Here is a 26,977-nt window from a genome sequence, read left to right as displayed (position 1 = left end):
TTGATTACAACCCTCTGTTTTCTGTCACTCTGCCACTGACGAATCCATTCAACAACGTTGGGATCTAAACTCAGATTGCAGTTTATTGATAAGTCTTCTATGTGGCACTGTGTCAAAGGCCTTACTGAAATCAAGATACACAATGTCTACTGTACCACCATGGTCAACTTTAGTCACCCAATCAAAAAAATCAATAATATTTGTTTGGCATGAGGTAAACCCATGTTGTTTTTGATCTTGAAACCCATGTGACTTCAGATGTTCAACAATCCTGTCCTTTAACATTGTTTCCATAAATTTTCCCACTACAGATGTAAGACTAACTGGCCTGTAGTTGCCCGACTCCTCCCTACTGCCTTTTTTTGTGAATGGGCACAACATTTGCTAATTTCCAATCCCCTGGGATGACTCCCGTTACCAATGATTTGTTAAATAGATCAGTTAACGGTTTTGCTAGTACACCACCACGCTCTTTTAATAACTTGGGGTGTGTCCCATCAGGCCCCATCGACTGATTTGTCTTTACCTTAGACAAATGAAGTAGAACCTCTGCCTCGATAAACTCACATATTTCAAATGACTCAGTCTTTTTTCCCAACTTTTTTCCCTCATTTTCATTTGTAAAAACTGAACCAAAATATTAATTGAGGCGGTCAGCTAGACCTTTATATTCTGCTACATATCTTCCTTCTTTTGTTTTTAACCTAACTAATCATTGCTTTACTTTCCTCTTCTCATTTATATATCTAAAAAATGTTTTATCTCCCTTTTTTACTGACAGCTCAATTCTCTCTTTTGCGTGTGATTTAGCTGCGCTTTTTTTGCTTCTTTCTGCCTAATTTTTTAGATCTGTCTACCTTCTTTTTACTAAAGGCTAACTTCTTGTATTTTCTATTTACTTTTTTTTTTTTTTTACTCGTATTTATTCAATTTTCAGTATAACATAATAAAACATAAATTACAATAACCAATACAAACAGCAAAGTATAATCATGAACATATATACAGCGAAGACACAAAAAAAAAAAAAAAAAAGAAGCCGGGTAAGAGGCAAGCCTCCAATTTAATTTTTACATATCACCTGTAACTTTTTAATCCAGTCCATACATATATCTGATTTTCTTTTATGTGCTCTACTTATCCAACTCATACCTTTTTCCATTTGGAGCTGAAACAATAACTGTCTTTCTAATAATACCTTATTTATAGATTTACAATCTTTCCATGCTCGTGCAATTAAAATTTTTGTAGCCGCAAACACGTGTATTATTATTACTTTTCTTTCCAAAGATAAAGTTGACGGAAGTATATGGAGCAGAGCGGTCTTCATGTTTTTTTGTATTCTTATATTATCTATTTTTTCCAATAATTCATATGCAGCTTTCCAAAGGGAACTTATTTCTTTACAACACCACCAAATATGTTTGTAATCCCCTTTTTCCTTATTGCACCTCCAACAAATATCCGATGCACTTACATATATGGTTCTCAATTTTGTAGGTGTTAAATACCAGCGGTGTATGAGTTTAAAATAATTTTCCCTTAATGCTATAGAGTGTATAATATCGTACGTACACTTTATTGCATTGTTCCATTCTTGCTGTTGTATCTCTACTCCTAAATCTCTTGACCATCTTCCCAAAACATTTTTGGGATCACTTTCATCAATAGTTCTAATCAATTCAAGGGTTTTAACCATAACTTTTTTTATACTGCCTTTGTTGAATATATCTTCCAATTTCTTCTTAGTGGATTTATCACCCTTGAAACGTACTTGGCTCAAAAACGACTTAACTCTTAGGTATGTAAATATTTCTGAGTTGGGTAAATTATATTCCAGAACTAGTTGGTTAAAAGATTTAATTTTTTCTTTATATAGGACATCTTCTATACCTATAATTCCTGCATCTCTCCAATTTTTAAGGTTTATATTAGATATATTGTTCTCCATATGATCAAGGTCCGCATTATCAAGGATCGTATCCTGAAAGTTAAGTTTTTTTTTTACACGTTTCCATTCTCCCAAAATATCTTTGACTATATGATTTTTTAAATCCTTAGGATCATGTTTCGTCCTTCTTTCAATATGCCAAATATATAGACATGGATTATCATTATTTGTCATCAGTTTTTTCTATTTACTTAAGGCTAACTTCTTGTCTTTTACGATTTTGGCCACCTCTGCAGAGTACCACATTGGTTTCTTTAATTTTTTACTCTGACTGACCAGCCTAATACAATTTTCTGTTATGTTCAATAATACAACTTTTAAAGAATCCCATTTCTCCTGGACTTCATTTAAATTGCACCAGTCTGATAATGACTCCTATACACATATTCTCATTTTAGAAAAGTCAGCTTTTCTAAAATCTAAAACTTTTGTTTTTGAGTGATGTGATTCATATATTAAACCACACAGACTGATGATCACTAGATCCCAAACTTTCACCTACAGAAATATCAGTTAACAAATCTCCATTTGTGAACACGAAATCCAATATGGCTTCCTTACGAGTGGGCTCCTCAACTACTTGTTTTAAAGATAATCCCAGTAGGGAGTCAGAATATCTGCACTCCGAGCACAACCAGCTACTTTAGTTTTCCAGTTCACATCAGGGAGATTAAAGTCACCCATGATTATAATATCTCCTTCATCATTTTAGCTACCTCCACTAGTAGATTATCTAGTTTTCTACTTGTCCTGAGGGTCTATAAATCACACCTACATGAGTTACTTTTCTTTTGCCAAATTGTACTGTAACCCAAACCGACTCTATGTTCTCCTCACCAACTTGTGTTAAATTAGTTTTTATGTTATTTTCCACATATAGGGCCACCCCTCCCCTTTCTTGCCCCTTCTGTCTTTTCTATATAAAGAGTACTCGGTATTGATATGTCCAGTCATTTTTCTTATTATACCATGTTTCAGTAATAGCCGCTATATCAACATTCTCAGTTGCCACTACTGTTACAAGTTAATGGATCTTCTTCACTAATCTGTGAGCATTTGTAGACATGACCTGTACCTTGTCATTTAACACACATGCTGCAAGCACTTTCTGTCTTTGTTTTGAGGGTCAACATATATGCTTCTACCTATTATCTGTACTGACCAAGCCCCCAGATCCACCCACCTGGTTATTAACTAAAACACCTTCCCTTTCTATACTGTCTAGCCCAGTATTTATCCCACCCCCATTCCTAGTTTAAAATCTCCTCCAACCGTCTAGCCATTCTCTCCCCAAGCACATTAGACCATTTTGCATTCAGGTGCAATCCATCATGACTATAGAGATCATACCCCAAGGCAAAAGCAGCCTAGTGCTCTAAAAACCCAAAGCCCTCCTTCTTACACAAAGACTTCAGCCTAATAGCTGAATCTCCCGATGCCTTTCTGGTGTAGCGCATGGCACAGGTAGTATCTGTGAGAATACTACTTTGGGGGTCCTTTTTTTAATTCTACTCCATAAACCCATACACTTACCTTTAAGGACACTCCATCTTCCTCTTACTATGTCCTTGGTGCCAATGTGCTCACCAGCCCCTCGCAATAATCTATCCCAGGGCCGGCCTTAGGGGTGTGCGACCTGTGCGGCCATACAGGACACCATGGCAGCAGGGGCACCTGCCCGAGACTTAAATTAAAACATCGTTTTTTAAAAAAAACTTTAACATCCTTTATGTTAAATAAAGTTAAGAAAAACAACAAAAAACAATGCTTTAACCCCTTAACGTCCATTGCCGGGTCAGGCACGTCATGCAAAACGGTCACTTAATGACCTATGACGTGCCTGGCACGTCATGAGTCTTAACCAAGCTTAGAAAGTGATCAACGATCACTTTTTTCACTTAAACGGTGTCGAGGCATTCAGCAACACCAAGATCGGCATCATGGGCCATGTCTGGCCCCTCCCCATGGGCGTCAACATCCGCCATACACTGTTTTAAAAGTTTAGGAGGCGATCAACGATCACCTCCTAACTTCAATGGTGTTGCTGAAATGTCTCGATCACGAGGCATTCAGCGACACCAAACACTTACCCCAGGACACACTGTGACCGCTCCGGAGAGTGGTCACAACCGCCACTGCGTGTGTGATCTTTGCCATCCGCAAGATGGAGGCCACCCTGTAAAAAAAATAATAAAGTTGAAAAAGTTCGCAAGATGGTGTCCAGACCCTCTAGAGAACTCTGGCTCCACTTGCAGGTTGAATACAGGTACTGAATTCAACCATACAAGTCAATGGAACACAGCTTTCTAACCACTATGTGATTAGTAAAATATTTAAAAAAAAAAAAAAAAAAAAAAGCTTTAAAAAAAAAAAAGGTAACATTTAAAAATTATTATGCATCAGAGGAACCATCCAGTTCCACCAAAATGTAAAAAAGAAGTCCAAAAAGAATAAAATAAATAAAATAAAAAAATGTATTATTATGAGCAAGTGCTAAAATTAGCGCTGTATTTTCCCAAAACTCCTGACATGGAAAAAATTCAATAAAAGCATTTCAAATACCGAAGGGGTGTCTAATTTAAAAAAAATATGGTTTTATGGGGTAAATTGGAGTGGCTGGGCTCAAAGATAGGGCATAGACACAGACTGACCAAAATAGGGAAAAAAAGCGCACTTCCCAAATGTGGCACTTTAACCCCAAACAGCAGTAAAACCCATGCATGGGTGGTATCACAGTACTCGAGAGATGTTGTTGAACACATATTGGGGTGTTGTTTGATTGTGACGTATACCTGGAGCTATAAATGTATACCCAAAGTACAATTTGTGTGAAAAAAATACCAAAAAAAATACTACCACAAAGTATGACAAAGATTGGTGGTAGAATTAGTGCATGGAAAGAGTTAAAATTCTAGCATTTGATATACCCTGGGGTGTCTAGTTTTCAAAAATATATGATTTGATGGGGTAAATTGCATTGGTTGGCTTCAAAGGTACCCGAAATGGTACATGGGGGGAAGAATTACCAGATTTGGAAAAAATGGTTTTGAAATAGCAAAACGCTACTTGTACTTATTGCTCCATAACGTGCAGAAAAAAAGCCAAAAAACATAAAAACATTGGGTATTTCTAAACTCAGGACAAATAGTAGAATCTATTTAGTAGGTTTTTTCATTAGCTTTTTCGGATGAGTAAAAGATTTTTTGGGTAAAAGTCAGAAAATGTGGGGTTTTTTTACATTTTTCATCATATTTTATTATTTTTTTATGGGAAATTAGATAATATGATCAAATATGACTATGGTATCTGAAGAAAGCCCTTCTTGTCCTGAAAAAAACAATATATAATTTGTGTGGGTTCACTAAATGAGTGAGGAGAAAATTGCATCTAAACACGATCGGCGCAAAAGTGTTAAAACAGCCTCGTTCCCAATGGTACAAAAGGTAAAACACAGTCTGGTCCTTAAGGGGTTAATTTGAGTCCTGGGCAGGGGCGCCGAGCGGTTGCTCGTGAAGTTTTCAGCAACTGCTCGGCGCCCCTCACTCTCCGTGACTCAACATGAAATGCCGGAACTGCGACAGAGCGGGAAGACGGATGCCTCCCGCTCCCACCGTAGGACTCCAGCAACAAGGTAAGTGAGGACAAACTGGCCACTTGCAGAAAGCAAGTCACTTAAACAATGCAAGCCCTAACTATGGGCCAGTAGTGAGGGCTTGCATAGTTAAATAATCAAAGTCCAAGCAATCAAAGCAAGGTACAAAGTGCAAAAATAGAATTCAAGGATCAAAAACAGAACTGCAGAGCCAGAAAGTACAATGCTCCAGCAAGGGAGCCTGGGTGTACCCTTAGCATATTAAGGCCCTTGATTACCTGACGGGCCCTGGGTTGACAGGAATCTGAGACATACCGTATTTGCTCGATTATAAGACGAGGTTTTTTCAGAGCAAATGCTCAAATAGGTCTGACTATGAGACTAAGATCCAGATCCCCCGCAACACTGCAGGGGACCTGGATCTTCCTGTCTGCCCCCGGTGCTTCTGACTCCTGGTCTCTAGCCGTGGCAGCATGTAGACGTCTACGCGATTCGCGTAGGGTGCGGTTAGCAGCGGGGGTTGTCTGCGTCCATCGCGCAGACCTTCCCCGGCTGTCAGGGATCAGATTTCCCCTCACCGGGGAATTCTCGTCTACACGCTGCCCGGGCAACACATCGGGAGTTAGAAGCACCGGTAAGGTTTTTTTTTGGTGGGGGGGTGGGGCATAAGGCATTTCTGTAGGCAGAGTGCTCTATGAAATGCTGTTTAACTCCCTTAATGCCACTCTGCCTCCAGAAATGCCTTTTAACCCTCTATACGCCACTCTGCCTCCTGAAATGCCTTATACCTCCCTATATGCCACTCTGCCCCATAATAGGCCTTTTAACCCCCTAAATGCCAGAGTGGCATATAGGGGTATAAGGCATTTCTGGAGGCAGAGTGGCACATAGGGGGTGAAAAGGCATATCATGGGGCACAGTGGCATATAGAGGGTTAAAAGGCATATCATGGGGCACAGTGGCATTTAGAGGATTAAAAGGCATATCATGGGGCACAGTGGCATATAGGGGGTTTAAGGCATTTATGGGGCAAACCTGGGGGCAGATGTGCATAACTGGGGGGCAGGTTGGAAAATAAAAAAATGAAAAACAAAATATTTTTCTCAATCATAGCTTTTATTAAAAAAAAAAGTTTACATAGTTTACATGAATTAACATTTACTGGTAAAACTTTTTTCCAATAGGGTCGTCTTATATTCAGGCTTTTTCTTTCTTTCCCAAATTAATATTCAGATTTTGGGTGGTCGTCTTATAATTAGGGTCGTCTTATAATCGAGCAAATACGGGACTTAACAGGAACATGTATGAAACAGTGACCACTGAGTCTCCTGGTGGTAAAACCAGTAGGCGCATGGTCAGGGCCGGCCCAAGGCAAAATGCCGCCTGGGGCAAATTTTAAAATGCCGCCCCCCCTATCTACCCTTCCTCTCCCCCCCCTGCCCCCCCCCCCTTGTACTTACCTTTCAGCAGTCCTGCGGCGAGTCTCCCTGTTCGTTCTCTGTGCCGGCTTGTAATGCTGAGCGCCGGAAATCTTCCGGCACTCAGCATTACAACCCGGCACCGAGACCGAACAGGGAGACTCGCCGCAGAGGAGAGAGGGGCGCCGAGCGGGTACTGACCACTCGGCGCCCCTTTCTCTCTCTTTCGCTTTAAAAAAAAAAAAAAAAAAGGGCTTGGGGCGGCGAAGTGCCGCCCCTTCAAAAGTGCCGCCTGGAGCGATTGCCCCACTCGGCTCCATTGTCGGGCCGGCATGGTCTGTCGTACTTCAAGTCCCGTGGTTGCTGACACACAGACTCAAACACCATACAGCAACATACACTCATGCTAACACTATACACTAGCGCACATTCCCAACCATCATACTGGATATGTGGTGAGTGCCAGGGCCGGCCTTAGGGGTGTGCGACCTGTGCAACCGCACAGGGCGCCATGGTAGCAGGGGCGCCTGCCCGGGACTTAACTTAAAACATCGTTTTTTTTTGTTTTTGTTTTAATTTTATTTAACATCATTCATGTTAAATAAAGTTTAAAAAAAAACCAAAAAAAAACCGATGCTTTAATCTAAGTCCCGGGCAGGGGCGCCGAGCGGTTGCTCATGAAGTTCTCAGCAACCGCTCGGCGCCCCTTACTCTCCGTGACTCCGTCGCGGTGCCGGCTTCTCATGTCGAGCGCCGGACTATTCCGGCGCTCAACATGAAATGCCGGCACCGCGGCAGAGCGAGAATACGGATGCCTCCCGCTCTCACCGCAGGACTCCGGCAACAAGGTAAGTGTGGGGGGGGTGTAGTTTGAAGGGGCAGGGGGGGTGTAGTTTGAAGGGGCGGGGGGATAGTTTGAAGGGGCAGAGGGGGGTAGACTGAAGGGGCAGGGGGGGTTAGTTTGATGGGGCGGGGGGGTAGTTTGAAGGGGCAGAGGGGGGGTAGTGAGGGGGGGTGCCAGAGGAGTAGTCCGCACAGGGCCCCACAACGCCTAAGGCCGGCTCTGATATTAGCTACCCATGGCTCGGATACATTTGGGTTGGAGAAGCGGCAATGTATATACAGAGAGGTAGGAGTCACGTCTGTGCACAGATGTTTTAATGAGCAAGGAGTGCTCGATTTTTTGCTAGACCTGTAGAATGTGAAGGTTAACTAGTGGTACAGAGACCTAGGTAACACCTTTCCTTGATCCTCCCCGACATACCACCCATATGAACTTGGTCTCCACCAATTAGACTCAGAGAGACTGCATAATGCACAAGGTATCTCCATCAAAGCAACATTTGATACTCCCTTCAAATTGCCCTGCTGTCCTGTCTCTCGCCCATAAAACCCTCTTACTGGTCCCCTTGGAGCCTGTAGTTCAAAGTACTGAATAATTTGCTCTGTTTAACGGCCCCAATTATCCTGATACATGAAATGTTTCTGTAGTTCTTGTGATAGAAGCCAGGAGTTTGGCAAACAGGGAGACCAGACACATAACCACCTCAAACCCTTGTCTATCATTGAGGAACCCAGATGGTTTTCGTCAAAATCTCTTAATTTTAGGACCTTTGGCTAGATCAAGCCATGTATATCCTTACCATGGTGTACTTTGCCACTAGGTACCCAAATGTGGTGGTTCTGGCCAAAATGACTGCAGAGACTGTAACAGATGCCCCGGTAACTGTCTTTACTAGGGTTGCCTTCCCTTGTGTCACGTTCTGCCCAGGCTGCGGAGCTGCATATCTGTCCTGCTTTAGTTTCTCTGCTTTGCTTTGATCCGTTCCTGGATTTCCTTTTGCTTTGCTCTATTTTCCATTCCTTGCTTCTGCTCCGGCTCTTTGCTTCAGCTCTGCTTCCTTTATTAGGTGTGCCCCACCTGCGTGTTCTGTTTGTCTCAGTCTGCAGTCTAAGGTATGTCTCAGTGCTATGTGTTTGGTTTTTTGGTGTGGTTTGTTTTGTATCTTTGTTAGCAGGGATTAGCGTTAGGACCCACCGTCATTGGAGTACTTTGGCGTAGTGGTGGGCTAAGCATACTATGGCCATTTCATGTGACGAAATCTCCAATAGTTATCTTGTAGTCCTAGGCTAGTTTCTGTATTCATGTTTGTCTGTCTTTTATGTACCTTTGCCCTTCTTCCTTGAATCATCTGAGGATTCCGGTTCCTCTCTCCTCTCCCCATGTCCCAGTTAAGATTTCCTATCCTTGCTTAAAGGAAGAAGCGTCCGAGGGTTCCGGCTCCTCACTCCTTCCCCTGTGTTCCTTGCCTTCTTCCCTGTCCTTTGTTGTGCCCTGTACCATGTATGTCTTGTCAGGTTATGTTTATTCCTTGTCTTGTGCCTGTTTATACTTTACGCTATTCATGTCATGTTTCTAGCCACTTCTCGTGTATATCTCATATCATGTTTCTTGCCTGGTCTCCCTTTCCCTTGCTTGTTATGTGTCTGCTTCATTAACCTTTGCCTAGCTTCAATTCTCCCAGCCTGCAGCATCCTGCACGTGATTCAGTGATATGCTTCATGCCTGCTCCAGGGTGCCTGCAGGATTAGTTTTGTTCTGGACTACATCTGCTGCCATATCTGGGCGCTGGAGTTTGGCTGCTCTACCCTAGGTGCTCAACTCCTGGGCGAGTGTGGTCACCCTGCAACCAGGCCCTGCCCCAGACTCCACTGCTGCATCGTGACTCCTGCAAACAATCATCGGGCGCGCTGGGTCCTTCTAGTCACCAGCTTGGACCCAGTCCGTGACACATGGCCGCAGGTAAATGGCCAGGAGTTCGCGGAGTGGAGTTTGCAGCGTCTGCCCTTCCAGTGGGCCTCCGTACCCGTCAGCCCTTCCAGTGGGCCTCCGTACCCGTCAGCCCTTCCAGTGGGCCTCCGTACCCGTCAGCCCTTCCAGTGGGCCTCCGTACCCGTCAGCCCTTCCAGTGGGCCTCCGTACCCGTCAGCCCTTCCAGTGGGCCTCCGTACCCGTCAGCCCTTCCAGTGGGCCTCCGTACCCGCTTGCCTAAGCCTGTGCCTGTTCCTGCCTGAGCCTGTGCCTGTTCCTGCCTGAGCCTGTGCCTGTTCCTGCCTGAGCCTGTGTCCGTTCCCGTACCCGTGCCTGAGCCGGTACGCATGCATGATACACTACCTGAGCTTAAGCCGGTACCCGTGCATGAACCAGTACGCGTGCCTGGCCCGGTGGTACTCCGTTCTCGTCCGCCCTTCCAGTGGGCCTCCGTTCTCGTCCGCCCTCCCAGTGGGCCTCCGTTCCCGTCCGCCCTCCCAGTGGGCCTCCGTTCCCGTACCTGTGCCTGAGCCGGTACGCATGCATGATCCACTACCTGAGCTTATGCCGGTACCCGTGCATGAACCAGTACACGTGCCTGGCCCGGTGGTACTCCGTTTTCGTCCGCCCTCCCAGTGGGCCTCCGTTCCCGTACCCGTGCCTGAGCCGGTACACATGCATGATCCACTACCTGAGCTTATGCCGGTACCCGTGCATGAACCAGTACTCGTGCCTGGCCCGGTGGTACTCTGTTCTCGTCCGCCCCGCAAGAGGGCTTCTCCTTGTTCCAGTACCTGCCTTGTTCCAGTACCTGCCTTGTTCCTGAGTTGCGGCCAGCACCCCAGTAAGTGGACTCCTAAGTTGAGTACCCTGTAAGTGGGCAACCTGCCGTGTACCCTGAAAGAGGGTTTCCTGATTTGCGGCCAGCACCCCACTATGGACTCCCAGGATGAGTGCCTGCATCCGGGCTACCCTAGTCGAGTACCCTGCAAGTGGGCAACCTGCCGTGTGCCCTGCAAGTGGGCAACCTGTTGTCTGAGCCTGAACCCGTGCCTGAGCCTGAACCCGTGCCTGAGCCTGAACCCGTGCCTGAGCCTGAACCCGTGCCTGAGCCTGAACCCGTGCCTGAGCCTGAACCCGTGCCTGAGCCTGAACCCGTGCCTGAGCCTGAACCCGTGCCTGAGCCTGAACCCGTGCCTGTGCCTGAACCCGTGCCTGTGCCTGAACCCGTGCCTGTGCCTGAACCCGTGCCTGTGCCTGAACCCGTGCCTGTGCCTGAACCCGTGCCTGTGCCTGAACCCGTGCCTGTGCCTGAACCCGTGCCTGTGCCTGAACCTGTGCCTGAACCCGTACCTGTCGTGTCTGCCCAGCAAGTGGGTGCCTGTCGTGTCTGCCCAGCAAGTGGGTTACCTGCCGTGTCTGCCTTGTCAAGTGGCTTATCTACCTTGCCTTCGTCTGGATCTAAATGTCAGCTAGAGACAACTTCCTCAATCCTGTTCAGATATTCTGATTCCTGTTTTTGGAGGAGATTGGTCTACTAGCGGCAGTGCTGGTCATCGAAGGACTCCTACGTTTTTCAGACTCCGTATGCTGGTTCCTGGGTTGACTTGTTTCTTCAGTCTTCCGTTAGGAGTGGGCCTTCCTTCTATTGATGTTTCTGTTCGCGTCCAGAGGCCGCTCTTTCGGAGGGGGGTTGTGTCACGTTCTGCCCAGGCTGCGGAGCTGCATATCTGTCCTGCTTTAGTTTCTCTGCTTTGCTTTGATCCGTTCCTGGATTTCCTTTTGCTTTGCTCTATTTTCCATTCCTTGCTTCTGCTCCGGCTCTTTGCTTCAGCTCTGCTTCCTTTATTAGGTGTGCCCCACCTGTGTGTTCTGTTTGTCTCAGTCTGCAGTCTAAGGTATGTCTCAGTGCTATGTGTTTGGTTTTTTTGTGTGGTTTGTTTTGTATCTTTGTTAGCAGGGATTAGCGTTAGGACCCACCGTCATTGGAGTACTTTGGCGTAGTGGTGGGCTAAGCATACTATGGCCATTTCATGTGACGAAATCTCCAATAGTTATCTTGTAGTCCTAGGCTAGTTACTGTATTCATGTTTGTCTGTCTTTTATGTACCTTTGCCCTTCTTCCTTGAATCATCTGAGGATTCCGGTTCCTCTCTCCTCTCCCCATGTCCCAGTTAAGATTTCCTATCCTTGCTTAAAGGAAGAAGCGTCCGAGGGTTCCGGCTCCTCACTCCTTCCCCTGTGTTCCTTGCCTTCTTCCCTGTCCTTTGTTGTGCCCTGTACCATGTATGTCTTGTCAGGTTATGTTTATTCCTTGTCTTGTGCCTGTTTATACTTTACGCTATTCATGTCATGTTTCTAGCCACTTCTCGTGTATATCTCATATCATGTTTCTTGCCTGGTCTCCCTTTCCCTTGCTTGTTATGTGTCTGCTTCATTAACCTTTGCCTAGCTTCAATTCTCCCAGCCTGCAGCATCCTGCACGTGATTCAGTGATATGCTTCATGCCTGCTCCAGGGTGCCTGCAGGATTAGTTTTGTTCTGGACTACATCTGCTGCCATATCTGGGCGCTGGTGTTTGGCTGCTCTACCCTAGGTGCTCAACTCCTGGGCGAGTGTGGTCACCCTGCAACAAGGCCCTGCCCCAGACTCCACTGCTGCATCGTGACTCCTGCAAACTACATCGGGTGCGCTGGGTCCTTCCAGTCACCAGCTTGGACCCAGTCTGTGACACCTAGTGAGTAATTGCCTCATCAGGGATCCCAGTTCACTTGGTCTGTTGGCTCTGTCCCCTCATCTCTGCCCCATACCATTAATGGAGAAGAAACGTTAGAACAAGAGGTCATTCATTTAAGGAAGTTTTACTTTACTGAGAGGGTGATACATAAATGGAACAGCCTCTCGTTAGAGGTGGTAAAAGCTAATACAGGAAAGGAAGTTAAACATACATGGGATAAATATAAAGCTGTCCTAAAAGTCAAGATCAAGGACTGGTTAACATTTGAGTCTTCAGCAAAAATGTGATGCCTAGATGGTGTCTGTACCTCTTATTCCTTGATTCCAGTCTTGCTCTTTGCTTCAGCTCTGTTTCCTTTATAAGGTGTGCCCCACCTGTGTGTTCCGTTTGTCTCAGTCTGCAGTCTACAGGTATGTCTCTCTGATATGTGTATAGATTCAATGTTTAGTTTATTTCGTACCTCTGTAAGCAGGCTTTAGCGTTAGGACCCACCTTCATTGGAGTACTTTGGCATAGTGGTGGGCTAAGCAGTCTATGGCCATAAGATGTGACGGAATCTCCAACAGTTATCATATAGTCCTAGGCTAGTTCCTGTATGTATGTGTGTCAGTCTGTGCTGTCTTGTAACTCCGGTAGAGGGGTGTCCTGTCTTGTAACCCCGGTAGAGGGGTGTCCTGTCTTGTAACCCCGGTAGAGGGGTGTCCTGTCTTGGACTGGTATGTGGCTGCACAACACTAGATGCCCACTGGGAGAGTGCTGTCCAACTCCGCTTCTGCACCGTAGCTCCTGCACACAATCTTTAGGCGCTCTGGGTCTTTACAGTAGTCTGTACGGACCTGGTTTGTGACAAACTGCCGTCAAATTCTATGTGTCAGGATTCCACCCTGTCAGCCCAGACTCTGTATTTATTTAAGTGTTGTGTCCTTTGTAGCCTCTAGAGGTCAACTCTCAGACCACAGTATGCTAACGACCTGATCAGCTGCATCTGCTTAACTGGCTGCAACCCTTAAATACCTGTTGATTCCTCCATTCTAGGTCATTGCATTGCAGTGTATTCAGCCCCTGCTGGTTCTCTGCTTCCTGGCAATGTGCTGTTCCTAGTAGTTCTGTTGGATTCTACCTGTTTTGACCCTGCTTGTACTGACCTTGCACTTGGCTCCTGATTTGTCGCTTATTCGAGATCTCCTGGTATTGACCCTGGTTGTCTGACCATGCGTGCCCTGTCCGAGGGCTTTCCAGCCGTGTGCCCTGTCCAAGGGCTTTCCAGCCGTATTTCAGGAGGCAGAGTGGCGTATAGAGAGTTAAAAAGGCATTTCTGGAGGCAAAGTGGCATTAAGGGGGTTAAAAGGCATTTCATAGAGCACTCTGCCTCCAGAAATGCCTTATGCCCCCATTTAACACTCCCCCGCCCCCCAACAAATTACCGGTGCTTCTGACTCCCCTGTCATGTAGCCGGGGCAGCGTGTAGATGTCTACGCGATTCGCGTAGACAACTTACGCTGCAGCCGGAAGGAGGTGTGGCTAGCAGCGGGGGTTGTCTGCGTCCATCGCACAGACCTTCCCCGACTGTCAGAGAGAATTCCCCGCACCGGTGCGGGGAACTCTGATCTCTGACAGCCGGGGAAGGTCTGCGCGATGGACGCAGACAACCCCCGCTGCTAGCCACACCTCCTTCCGGCTGCAGCGTAGGTTGTCTACGTGACATCTACACGCTGCCCCGGCTCCACACCAGGGACTCAGAAGCACCGGTAAGGGGGGGGGGAGACAGGAGGATCCAGGTCCCCTGCAGCTTAGGGGGGTCTGGATCTTAGTCGTCTCATAGTCAGACCTATTTGAGTATTTGCTCTGAAAAAACCTTGTCTTATAATCGAGCAAATACAGTACTTACAACCAATCTTGACACCAAAGCAGGCAAAACTTCTAGCTCAAAATATATTGTCAATAAATAGGGAATCTTAATGTTGAGTAATAAATGAAAACTGCTAGTGTTCTCCACATGGTCACAATAACTGGCCTATTTTAGACCTCTAATTTCTTTTTATTGCTAGGTGGTAAAGTGGTTCAGTTGGGGAAAGAGTTGTTGTTTACTTGATCACAACTGATAGCATTTGTTGAGTTACAAGATAACGTGTTAACCACCCCATTTAAATTGTACAGAGGTGTGACATTTGTTGGTGCATAATACATATAAGGTAACAATTATAAAAATAATATAGTGTACATGCATATAGTGTTGACTGTGTATTGTGTAGCATGCTTACTTTCACTGTTAGTGATGCATATGTATAGGGTATTGTCAATGCTTGTTGCTGTCAGGGTCCACTTTTTCGCTGCCTGAACCATGGCTTTTTCATACCTGTGGTATATAAATCTGCTACCACTAGGGGCCACCCTCCGCCCTCTGGAGCACTCAGAACTCAATTACCAGGATCAGGTGTACCTTATTACTTGAGTTGAGCCCTAATCTATTAAATATATTCTTCTCTGCTGTATTCACAGAGGAAAATGAAATGCCAGGTAATATACAGCAGGATGAGATAAATGCCCCAGTACATGTCGCCTGTCTAACCCAGGAAGAAGTGCAGTGCCGCCTAAAAAAAATCAAAATAGACAAATCACCAGGTCCAGATGGCATTCACCCCTGCGTTCTAAGGGAGTTAAGTAATGTAATAGACAGACCGCTATTTCTAATATTCAAGGACTCTATAGTGACAGGGTCTGTTCCCCAGGACTGGCGCATAGCAAATGTTGTGCTAATATTCAAAAAGGGGACAAAAAGTGACCCGGGGAATTATAGGCCTGTTAGTTTAACTTCTGTTGTATGTAAACTGTTTGAGGGTTTCCTAAGAGATGCTATTTTGGAGAATCTCAATGAAAATAAATGTATGACTCCATATCAGCATGGGTTTACAAGGGATCGGTCCTGTCAAACTAACCTGATCAGCTTTTATGAGGAGGTGAGCTCAAGACTGGATCGGGGTGAATCGCTGGATGTCATATATCTTGATTTTCCAAAGCATTCGATACGGTGCCACATAAAAGGCTGGTACATAAAGTGAGAATGCTTGGGCTGGGGGAGAATGTGTGTATGTGGGAAGGTAACTGGCTCAGTGATAGGAAACAGAGGGTGGTTATTAATGGTACATACTCTGAGTGGGTGACTGTTACTAGTGGGGTACCACAGGGGTCAGTTTTGGGTCCTATTCTTTTTAATATATTTATTAATGACCTTGTAGAGGGATTGTATAGTAAAGTATCAATCTTTGCAGACGATACTAAGCTCTGTAACGTGGTTAACACAATAGAGGACAGTGCACGATTACAAATGGATCTGCATAGGTTGGACGCTTGGGCTGGGATGTGGCAGATGAGGTTCAACACAGATAAATGTAAGGTTATGCACATGGGGAAGAAAAATCCAGGCTGGGAATATGTATTACATGGGAAAACACTGGGGACGACTGACATGGAAAAGGACTTAGGAGTCTTGGTTAACAGTAAATTTACCTGTAGCGACCAGTGTCGGGCAGCTGCTGCTAAGGCAAATAAAATCATGGGGTGCATCAAAAGGGGCATGGATGCCCATGACAAGGAAATAATTCTACCATTGTACAAGTCACTAGTCAGACCACACATGGAATACTGTGTACAGTACTGGGCACCAGTGTACAAGAAAGATATAGTGGAGCTGGAGAGGGTTCAAAGACGGGCAACCAGAGTAATAAGGGGAATGGAAGGACTACAGTACCCAGAAAGATTATCAGAATTAGGGTTATTTAGTTTGGAAAAAAGACGGCTTAGGGGGGACTTAATAACTATGTATAAATATATAAGGGGGCAGTACAGAGATCACTCCCAGGACCTATTTATACCCAGGACTGTATCTATAACAAGGGGACATCCTCTACGGCTGGAGGAAAGAAGGTTTCTACACCAGCAAAGACGGGGGTTCTTTACAGTAAGAGCGGTGAGACTATGGAACTCTCTGTCAGAGGAAGTGGTAATGGTAAACTCAATAAAAGAGTTTAAAAGGAGCCTGGACGTGTTTCTTGAAAGCAATAATATTACAAGTTATGGATATTAGATTAATAGGGACAGAACGTTGATCCAGGGATTTATTCTGATTGCCATATTTGGAGTCGGGAAGGAATTTTCCCCCTGGTATGGGGCAATTGGCATCTGCTTCATAAGGGTTTTTTTGCCTTCCTCTGCATCAACACAGTAGGGACACAATATGTATATAGGTTGAACTTGATGGACTTTGGTCTTTTTTCAACCTTATGAACTACCGTATTGGCTCGAATATAGGCCGCACTTTTTTCCCCCACTTTAAGTCTTTAAAGTGGGGGTGCGGCCTATATTCGGGGTCAAGCGCCCGACGCACGGGACATGCAGTCCCGGGCGCCGGGCAGGCAGCGGGGTTAGGATACAGATCCCCTGCAGCGGTGCAGGGGACCTGCATCCTACTCCCCAAAACGCTCAGACAGCCTCCCCTGCCAGCACTTCCCACGGCACAGGAAGTTGTATTGCGTAGATGTCCCCCGCCGGCCCCACAAGACACCCGGGAGTCTGCTCCGGTAAGTCGGGGGGGGGACAGTGGTAGCATATCTCGGGGAGGGAGGACAGTGGTAGCATATCTCGGGGAGGGAGGACAGTGGCAGCATATCTCGGGGAGGGAGGACAGTGGCAGCATATCTCGGGGGGGGGACAGTGGTAGCATATCTCGGGGGGGCAGAGGAGGACAGTGGTAGCTTATCTCGGGGAGGGAGGACAGTGGCAGCATATCTCGGGGAGGGAGGACAGTGGCAGCATATCTCGGGGGGGGCAGAGTGGCAGCATGTTTTTTGGTGCTTTTTTAAAGAAAAAAACTTTTTCTTTAAAAAAGCACCAAACTTTTAGGGCGCGGCCTATATACAGGGGTGGCCTATATCCGAGCCAATACGGTATGTTACTATGTAATCAATACATCCAGCTGCGCCTTGTTTTCAGGATTGAATCCTGGCTATTTCACCCAGCTCTGGCCTTCAGTCAGGGCCTTTGTATTGAAGCCTGTGGACCTTTCTGTTTACCTGTTTTGTGTCCTGATCAAGTGGGCTCCCTGCCTTTCGTGCCCTTCCAAGTGGGCTCCCTGCCTTTCGTGCCCTTCCAAGTGGGCTCCCTGCCTTCCGTGCTCTTCCAAGTGGGCTCCCTGCCTTTCGTGCTCTTCCAAGTGGGCTCCCTGCCTTTCGTGCTCTTCCAAGTGGGCTCTCTGCCTTTCGTGCTCTTCCATGTGGGCTCTCTGCCTTTCGTGCCCTTCCAAGTGGGCCCTCTGCCTTTCGTGCCCTTCCAAGTGGGCTCTCTGCCTTTCGTGCCCTTCCAAGTGGGCTCTCTGCCTTTCGTGCCCATCCAAGTGGGCTCTCTGCCTTTCGTGCCCATCCAAGTGGGCTCTCTGCCTTTCGTGCCCATCCAAGTGGGCTCTCTGCCTTTCGTGCCCATCCAAGTGGGCTCTCTGCCTTTTTTGCCCTTCCAAGCGGGCTCCCTGCCAAAAGACTTATTACCGGTATTTATTTATACTGCCATACGTCCAGTTTCTTGCTTACAGACTGCATTACCCTTATTTGCTTGTCCTGTCATATACATACAATACATTGCATTACCTAGATTTCTGCTTGTGGTGTCTTTGTATAATCATGCATCTTGGGTTACAGACTGAACCCCAAGTATCCCGTGCACATGGGCTCCTACCCGACCTGATTACCCGAGTCCTGACAGTTGCTTAGTATGCTTGTGTCTAGGGTAGTGTGACTGTATTGTACCTAGGGTAGTGCAACTGTGTACAGAGTAGTATGTACATAGGATAGTGCCACGGTGTATTGTTTAGTATACTTGTGTATAGGGTAGTGTGACTTTGTATGGAATAGTATGCAACATGTATATATATATATATATAGTGTTATTTGTCTGCGTGTAGCATGTACAGTGTAACTGAACTGTTTGTGACACATGTATAGTGTAGGGTGACTGTGTATAGGGTATTGTCAAGTTCAGGGGTACTTCAAAATTAATTAGAGAAAAGGTTGACAAATAAGTCTTGTGCACTGTTATATAGTGCAATTGCTTTATCTATACCAGCTTTTCTCGTTCACTCTTCTCCACCTCTACATTTCACACCACAAAGTGTTCTCATCTATCAGTTGTCTTTTTAGGAAGATGTTTTACCTGAATCCAAGAATTCACGCTCTCCACGCTCCAGGCATTTATTGATCCCCTGTTACCCAATCTTGCAAACGCAGGAACCCAGGATCCTATAAGATAACAATGCAATCTTACATAGGAAGAATAAGGCATGATCAAAGAGTGCTTAACACATTTTTGTACATCACACAATGAGGAAGATTATTTGTGTTAGAATTCTGAATACCAATTAGACAAGAAAAAATAACATAAATAAATGTACTTAACTTACTAACTACAGTCACAAATGTAGTACACAATATTCCATTTCCTTTGGGTTTTTTTAACCCCTTTGTGGCAATGGCTGATTTAATGTTTTGTACCCTTTGTGACAATGGCTGTTTTAACATTTCTGCAATGCTTGTGTTTAGCTGTAATTTTATTCTTTCCCATTTACTGAACCCACATATATATTGTTTCTTTTCAGGACAAGGGCTTTCTTGAGATGTCATTTGTAGGGCTGCAACTAACGATTATTTTAATAATCGATTAGTTGGCCGATTATTTTTTCGATTAATCGATTAATCGGATAAAAAAAACAACAATATGCAAATTTTTCGTTTATTTAAAATAATTTAATAAACTGGATGTTAAAAAAAAACTTCAAATTAACATTCTTATTTTGTTATGATGTAATAAAAAACAATATTTTCAAAGTACAAGAACCCAAACAATATTTATGCACTTTGCACCCAGCACTCACCACTTTGCACCCAGCCCTGGCACTTTGCACCCAGCACTTTGCACCCAGCACTTTGCCCCAGCCCTGGCACTTTGCACCCAGCACTTTGCACCCAGCCCTTTGCCCCCAGCCCTGGCACTTTGCACCCAGCCCTTTGCACCCAGCCCTGGCACTTTGCACCCAGCCCTGGCACTTTGCACTCAGCACTTTGCACCCAGCCCTGGCACTTTGCACCCAGCCCTGGCACTTTGCACCCAGCACTTTGCCCCAGCCCTGGCACTTTGCGCCCAGCACTCAGCACTTTGCCCCAGCCCTGGCACTTTGCACCCAGCCCTTTGCACCCAGCACTTTGCACTGTGTCCCTGCACCCAGTCTCCAACTCTGCCCTGCCCCCAGCCCTGCCCCCACATTCTGCCCTGCCCCCACACTCTGCCCTGTACCCACACTCACACCCTGCCCTGCATCCCCACCCCACTCTGCCCTGCACCCAGTCTCCCACTCTGCCCCCCCCACCCCCACTCTGCAGAGCGTGTAGCAGAAGCGGGGAACGCTCGCGGAGGTAAGTAAAAGGAGCCGAGTGCTCCAACAACGAATCGATCACTCGATTAATCGATAACGGAAATCGTCGACAACGATTTCCGTTATCGATTTTATTGATTCGTTGTTTCAGCCCTAGTCATTTGATTGTATCCTATAATTTACTATAAAAAACAGTATAAAATATGATGAAAAACTAAGAAACAATTTTCTGACCTTTGCTTGAAAAGTTTTTTTTGCTTTTTTCTGCATGTTATGGGGCAATAAGTATAAGTAACGTTTTGCAAACATTTGCGTTTTTCAAAACCATTTTTTTCAAATCTGGTAATTCTGCCCCATGTGCTATTTGGGACATCTTTGAAAATGGCGAATGCAATTTCCCCCCATCAAACCCTATATTTTTTCGAAACTAGACTACCCAGGGTATTTAAAATGCTAGTATTTTAACTCTTTTCACGCACTAATTCTACCACCAGCCTTTGTCAAACTTTAGGGTAGTAAAATGCTTTGGGTTTTTTTCAAACATTGTACTTCAGGTATGAATTTACCTTTCCTGTTATATGTCACTGTCAAACACCCCAATATCTGTTCATCTCCTGAGCGCAGTGAGAAACACATGGGTTTGTTGGGTTGTTTGGGACTTGTGCATTTTTCAAATTGGAATTTTTACATATTGAAAATTCTGTCCACATGTCCTATTTGGGATATTTTTGAACTCGGCAAATTCAATTTACTCCATCAAATCATATATTTTTGAAAAATATACACCCCTGAGAATATCATATGCTGGTATTTTAACTTTTTCCATTCATACATAGTGTTTTCCAACCAAATTTGAATTGTGATAGTTCAGCCTTCATAGTTGCATTAATATTTAAAGGTAGGATTAGTGACTTTTCAATATTTAATTTATAATTGGACATATCAGAGTATAGGTTAATCTTACTTAATAAGGCCGGTAATGAGACCAATGGGTCTGTTAATGTTAATATGTTGTCTGCGTACAGGCATATTTTATGTTCTTCTTGAAGAATAGGGTAGCCTCTTATAGACTTCTTTGATCTTATTTTTAGAACTAATATTTCTATAGTTATAATCTATAAAAGGAGACAGGGGGCACCCTTGTGTTGTTCTATTATTTAATTTAAATTTGTCTGAATAGTTAGCCCAACTGTTCTAGCTGTCGGATAACTATAAAATGCCTTTATAGCATTCAGGTAGAAACCGTTAAAACCAAATGCCTCTAAACTTTTAAACATAAATTGCCATTGCACTCGGTCAAAGGCTTTTTCCGTGTCTAGTGCCAAAGTATTTGTTTTTATGTATATATATGTGTATTTATGTATGTGTATATATATATATGTGTATATATATATATATATATATATATATATATATATATATATATATATGTATGTGTATATATATATATATATATATGTATATATATATATATGTATATATGTATGTATCTTCGTAGATGTGTATGTATGTATGTATTTTTTTTTTTTTTTTACTTCTCTCACTACTTGTTGTCTTTTACCAGATGTCTAGACGGTTTCTCCGGGGGATAAAGACAAGAAACCTGCTCCCATTCCTAGGAAGGCCACTTTTAAATCAAAGCATGCGGCTTGCTCTGAGTGTGCTACTCCTCTTCCTGATGGATGCAGGAAAAAGATGTGTAATGCCTGCTCGGCAGAGTAACTTTCTAAAGACAAACAGACTTGCAATCCTTCCTGGGATGGTTCCAGGAAAACCTAGCTCAGACCTTTGAGGCTTTTCAGGTTTCTGCAGCTCAAGCTCAGTCCAAGGTTTCGAATAAATCCTCCCGCAAACGCAAAAGATCTCGGTCATCTTCCAGATCGGAGCTATCATCAGGTGAAATCTCAGTCCTCAGGCTCTGCTAATTCGTTCAGTTCAGAGGATGAGGCCGTGTTTCCTAACCAAGAACTTCGGAAATTCACCAAGGAGATGACTCGTATTGTATCGGACGAAGAGGTTAATAAAATCAAGGGCTTTCCTGTTCTTCCCAAGCTGAAGCAACTTATGGAAAGAGAATGGAAATACCCGGGGAAGAGGGCTTTTCTCTCCAGACATTTTAAGCACCTATTCAGGCTCCAGAGTGAAGAGTGTTGGGATGAGCCCCACAAGGTTGACGTTCAAATAGCTCAGCTGTCGAAAAAAACAACCATTCCCATTGGAGGAGTCTTCGGCCTTAAAGACTCAATGGATAGAAGGGTTGAGACTTCCTGCAGGCATATATTCCAGTCATCAGGTGCGCAATGCAAAGCTGCTGTGGTTAGTGCAGCGGTCTCTGGGGCTCAAAGCTATTGGATACAAGCCTTGGAAGAGTGCTTACCGGACGATCAAGACTCCGAAATTTCTCAACTACTAAAGAATTTGAGATTGTCCAATAGTCTTCTTACAGATTCCTCTCAGGAAATGGTGAAGATTTCAGCTCGCAATATGGGCTTATCCTCGGTGGCCCGCAGAGCTTTTATGGTTGAGATCCTGGGCGGCGGATACAGCCTCTGAGACATCCCTCTGTTATTTACCCTTTGAAAGGAATAAATTGTTCGGAGCTCCTTTGGACGATTCTATTAAGCAAATGTCTGAGACTAAGAGGGCTCTCCCTCAGGATAGACGTTACAGATGGAATAGAAGGTATCCATTTAAAACCACCAGGCCCTTCCAGATGTCTTCCAGATCACAGAATTTTCGAAGTTCCTTTGGAGACCGGAAATTCCAGGATTGTCCCAAGAAACAAGAAAAGAGAAAATTCTGACAAAGTAGGAGGAAGGCTGCAGCGTTTTACTCATGTTTGGGAACGGACGACGCGCAACAAGTGGATTCGGAAAATCATTTCAGAGGGATACAAGATCAGTTTCATGTCGCTTCCCAGAAGTCAGTTCCTGATTTCCTCATACCCATCCCAGATGAAAAATTTAGCGCTTCGTTCGGCTTGCCTATCTCTCCTTTCAAAAGAGGTCACAGAGAAGGTTCAAGCTTCGCTACACTTCCAAGGAGTGTATTCCAGACTCTTTCTAGTCCCAAAACCGGACGGATCCTTCGCCCTGTTTTGGATCTAAAGCAAGTGAACAGCTGCATCCCGTATCGCTACTTCCGGATGGAGAACATCTCTTCGGTCGCCCAGTTGCTTCAGAAAGGAGACGTCATGGCAACCTTGGACCTGAAGGACGCATACCTTGACGTTCCAATTGCACAGTCTTCCAGAACATTTCTCAGGTTTGCAATCCGAATACGTGGAGTCATTCATCATTTCCAATTCAAGGCACTCCCTCTATCCTCAGCCCCAAGAATCTTCACAAAGATTTTGTGTCCATTGACGGCATCTCTGCGAGAAAGGGGGATTTACATAGTTCCCTACCTCGACGACTGGCTCATCAAGGCCGAATCTGCAAGGCAGCTCTGGGCGGACCTTACCACCATGATGCAGTTTCTGGAAGATCACGGCTGGATTATGAACTGAAAGAAGTCCAACCTCCCAGGATCCAGTTCCTCGACTTAGGAGTGGATTCGATCTCTCAGCAATTTTTTCTACCATCCACAAAAATCAGGAAGATCAAAAAGGAGATCAGGTCCCTTCAATTACACCCAACTTGGTCTATCAGAAAAGCCATGAGCATCCTAGGCCTACTGACAACATCCATCCCGGCGGTCAAGTGGGCAAGAGCTCAACTGCGTACCCTTCAATGGGATATTCTACGGAATTGGTCAAGATGAGAGGACAACCTGGATCTAGATGTTACGATCGCGAGTCAGGTCTTATGCCAACTTACCTAGTGGAGGACGTCTTCACACCTTTCCAGAGGTCTTTCTTTTCGTTACACTTACCACGGATGCTTCCGGTATCGGATGGGGCGCCCATTTAAGTTGCCACTTCCGACAAGGCGTATGGTCTCCAGAAGATTTGCTTCGTTCATCCAATTTTCGGGAATTAAAAGCGGTTCTTCTCGTCCTCTTAGCCTTCCGAACCCTGTTGGAGGGTCGTGCAGTGAGGATACAGTCGGACAACGCTACGACAGTCGCATACATAAACAGGCAGGGGGGTACACGGGTAAGGAGCCTTCAGGTTCTTTGCTCTGTGTTGATGAGTTGGGCCCAACTTCATCTGGAAGACATATCGGCTACACACATAAGAGGCTGCGACAATACCATTGCAGACGATCTCAGCAGGCTAAGATGGTCACAAGCAGAGTGGTCTTTAATCAAGGGGACCTTCGCCTCCCTGGTGTCAAGATTTGGCCTCCCAGAGATAGATCTGATGGCGTCCAGGAGAAACAAGAAAGTTCCAATTTTTGCCTCTCTCAACAGGCAAGATTCGCCAGACTTCCTGGACGGTCTGTCCATGAAGTGGGATTTCCGTCTGGTTATGTTTTTCCTCCGGTCGCATTGATTCCCCGCGTCCTCCAGAAGATCCGTTCAGACAGAGCCCGGGTCTTAGCCATCATCCCATACTGGCCAAACCCCAGCTGGTTCTCCCTCCTAAAACAACTAAGTCTACCGTGTTGGGAACTGCCTCCTCCGGATCACTTGCTGGACGATGGGGCTCTGCATCTGGAGCATCTCCAGATGTTCAAGTTGACGGCCTGGCTACTCCAAGGATGATTCTGCGTGATCAAGGTGTTGAGGATGATCTTTCTGACTTGCTGTTGAAATCTGTTAGAGGATCTACTTCAAGGATTTATTTTCGGATCTGGAAGAAGTTCCTCCTCTGGTATGCCTCAAGGGATTTTTCGGTTTTTCCTCCTACAGTCAACTCTATTTTACTGTTTTTTAAAGGATGGGTTTTCTGCGGGCCTCAGTGTCTTGACCCTAAAAGGTCAGATTTTGTCTCTTAGTCATTTTTTTTCTGGAAGACCTAGCTTCATACTGTATCAGAGTGAGCTCCTGACATATCTTTTGTTCTCAGGGTGAGCCCCCAGAGTCTTCACTATGTCTCAAGAGAATACCCCTTCCCAGGATGCCTTTATGGCCTGGTTGGAGTCAAAATTTTCCACCTCCATGGAGTCTTTCTTAACAAAAATGTCTGCTTCCATGCCTCAAGGGCAGCCTCCTGCTCCTATTAGACCCTCTGCTGTTCCCTCGGATTCAGATTCTGAGAAGTCAGACGAGGAGGCTCTGGGCTCTAAGCGCCCCCTTGGAAAGGCAGCAGCGTGTCAGCTGGCAAGACCCACTCGCTATAGTGGATGAATGGCGGGCTGACTCCTCCAATGGCTCTGATGCCTCTGTGAATCTGGTTTCATCCAGAGATTTCGACTCGCGCTTAGTTCGCGAGTGTTTGGTGGATGAGCCCCACCTGGCCGAATCCCAACAGGCACTGGCAGCTCATACGGCCTCAACATCTACGGACCTCCCGGTCCTGGACCCTTCGGGCTCCGCTTTATTTGACCCTACTACCATGCGCCACCCTAGAGCTACCGAATAGGCCCCGCCTGAGCATATTGCTCTGTATTTGCACAAGTGGTTACGCAAACCCCTGCCTAAGGAGGTACGTAATAAACTTAGGGCTGAATGCCCGCGTCCAAACATACCGGACAAGGTTGCGGTCACACCTGAATTCGACCCCAACTTGGTCCTAAAGCCGGTCATGGCCCTCTTCTGCTCCAGGGGGATCAGGTGCATCGTCTACCTAGACGATATCCTGCTCTTCTCCAGCTCCAAGGAGACCCTTCGAAGCCAAACGGACTTCGTGGTTCAGTCCCTCCATCAGCTCAGCTTCCTGGTAAACACGGCCAAATCCGAATTGTCCCCGAGTCAGCGGATCCTCTTCCTCGGTTTCGAGATAGATTCCCGGGCTGCCATGCCTCGGCTCCCGCGGTCAAAGATAGTCGCTATCCGGTTAGAGATCAGGGCCTTGCTTCGCGCCGGGTCTTGTCCCCTCTGCCTCCTGGCCCGAGAATCATATCCAGGCGATATTCCAGGGTCCTCTGCACTATCGCGCCCTGCAGCGCCTCAAGGCGCAACACCTCCGCAGGATCCCGTCCTATGACCAACCGGTTCAGCTGACCCCGGAGGTCCACCAGGAGCTGCTCTAGTGGCTCCGGCATATGGCGGCGTGGAATGGTCGGGCGATCTTCGGATCCCAGCCGGACTTCGTTCTCGAGTCAGACGCCAGCATGCTAGGCTGGGGCGCGGCCTCCACCTCGGAGGTTACCGGGGGCCTTTGGTCCCTGGAGGAGCGCTCCCTCCACATCAACTGCTTGGAGTTGATCGCGGGGTCGTTCGCGATCAAGAGCCTGGTGAAAGACCGCACGGACTGCTGTCTCCTTCTTCGGATGGACAATGTCTCGGCGGTTCGCTACATAAACCGTCTAGGCGGCACGCGTTCCAAACGACTCACGGAGGTGACCAAGGACATCTTCGAGTTTTGCCTGGCTCGCAATATCCCCCTGCAGGCCGAGTATCTTCCGGGCGCAGAGAATCTCCTGGCGGATTGGTTCTCGAGACATTGGCAGGATGCCAGCGACTGGAGACTTCATCCCCAGCTCTTTCAGGCCATTTATTGCCTGAGGGGTCCTCTCCATCTGGACCTTTTCGCGTCCAGGACGAACCATCAGACGGAGACGGTGGTTCCCAGCCCTGCTGGAGTTGTCCTTTCAGGATCCATTGGCTCTCCCTCTCCTGTCGTCTCTCTTGTCCGGCCCAGAGGGTCAGCCTCACCCTCTCGTCGTGGAGGGCCGCCTATCTCTGGTGGCTTGGACGGTTTCGGGGGACAACCTCCGCTCCCGGGCCTATCTGAGGTCGCTCAGTCGCTTCTCCGGGAGTCGTGGGCTCCAGGCACCAGAAAGTCGTACAGGTCTGCTTGGCGATGCTGGGCTACTTGCTGTGTGGCACGGCAGGTGGATCCCCATTCGGCCCCTTTAGATTCCGTTCTTAACTTTCTGGCCGACCTATTTTCGGCTGGAAAATCTTATCGGACGATTAACGTTTTTCGTTCCGCGATCTCGTTCGGGCATGTGGGGTTCGCGGGCGACCCAGTCGGTAAGGCTCCCCTGGTGTGTCGCCTATTGT

At 46.2% G+C, this 26,977-nt stretch overlaps 1 protein-coding gene across 1 annotated transcript in view; it reads right to left on the bottom strand.

Moving 5' to 3' along the window:
* Positions 1–26,977, bottom strand: part of F8 (coagulation factor VIII) — a 694,472-nt gene that overhangs the window by 103,393 nt on the left and 564,102 nt on the right. Inside the window, exon 21 of the mRNA XM_053474021.1 lies at positions 18,709–18,794. Coding sequence (XP_053329996.1) covers positions 18,709–18,794 — 86 coding nt within the window. The remainder of the gene's footprint in view (positions 1–18,708; positions 18,795–26,977) is intronic.

Source organism: Spea bombifrons, chromosome 8 (genome assembly GCF_027358695.1).
Source record: "Spea bombifrons isolate aSpeBom1 chromosome 8, aSpeBom1.2.pri, whole genome shotgun sequence".
In the NCBI taxonomy this organism is placed as follows: domain Eukaryota; kingdom Metazoa; phylum Chordata; class Amphibia; order Anura; family Pelobatidae; genus Spea; species Spea bombifrons.
Note: the sequence above shows the minus strand (reverse complement) of the source record. Positions and strands in the feature narration are given on the sequence as shown.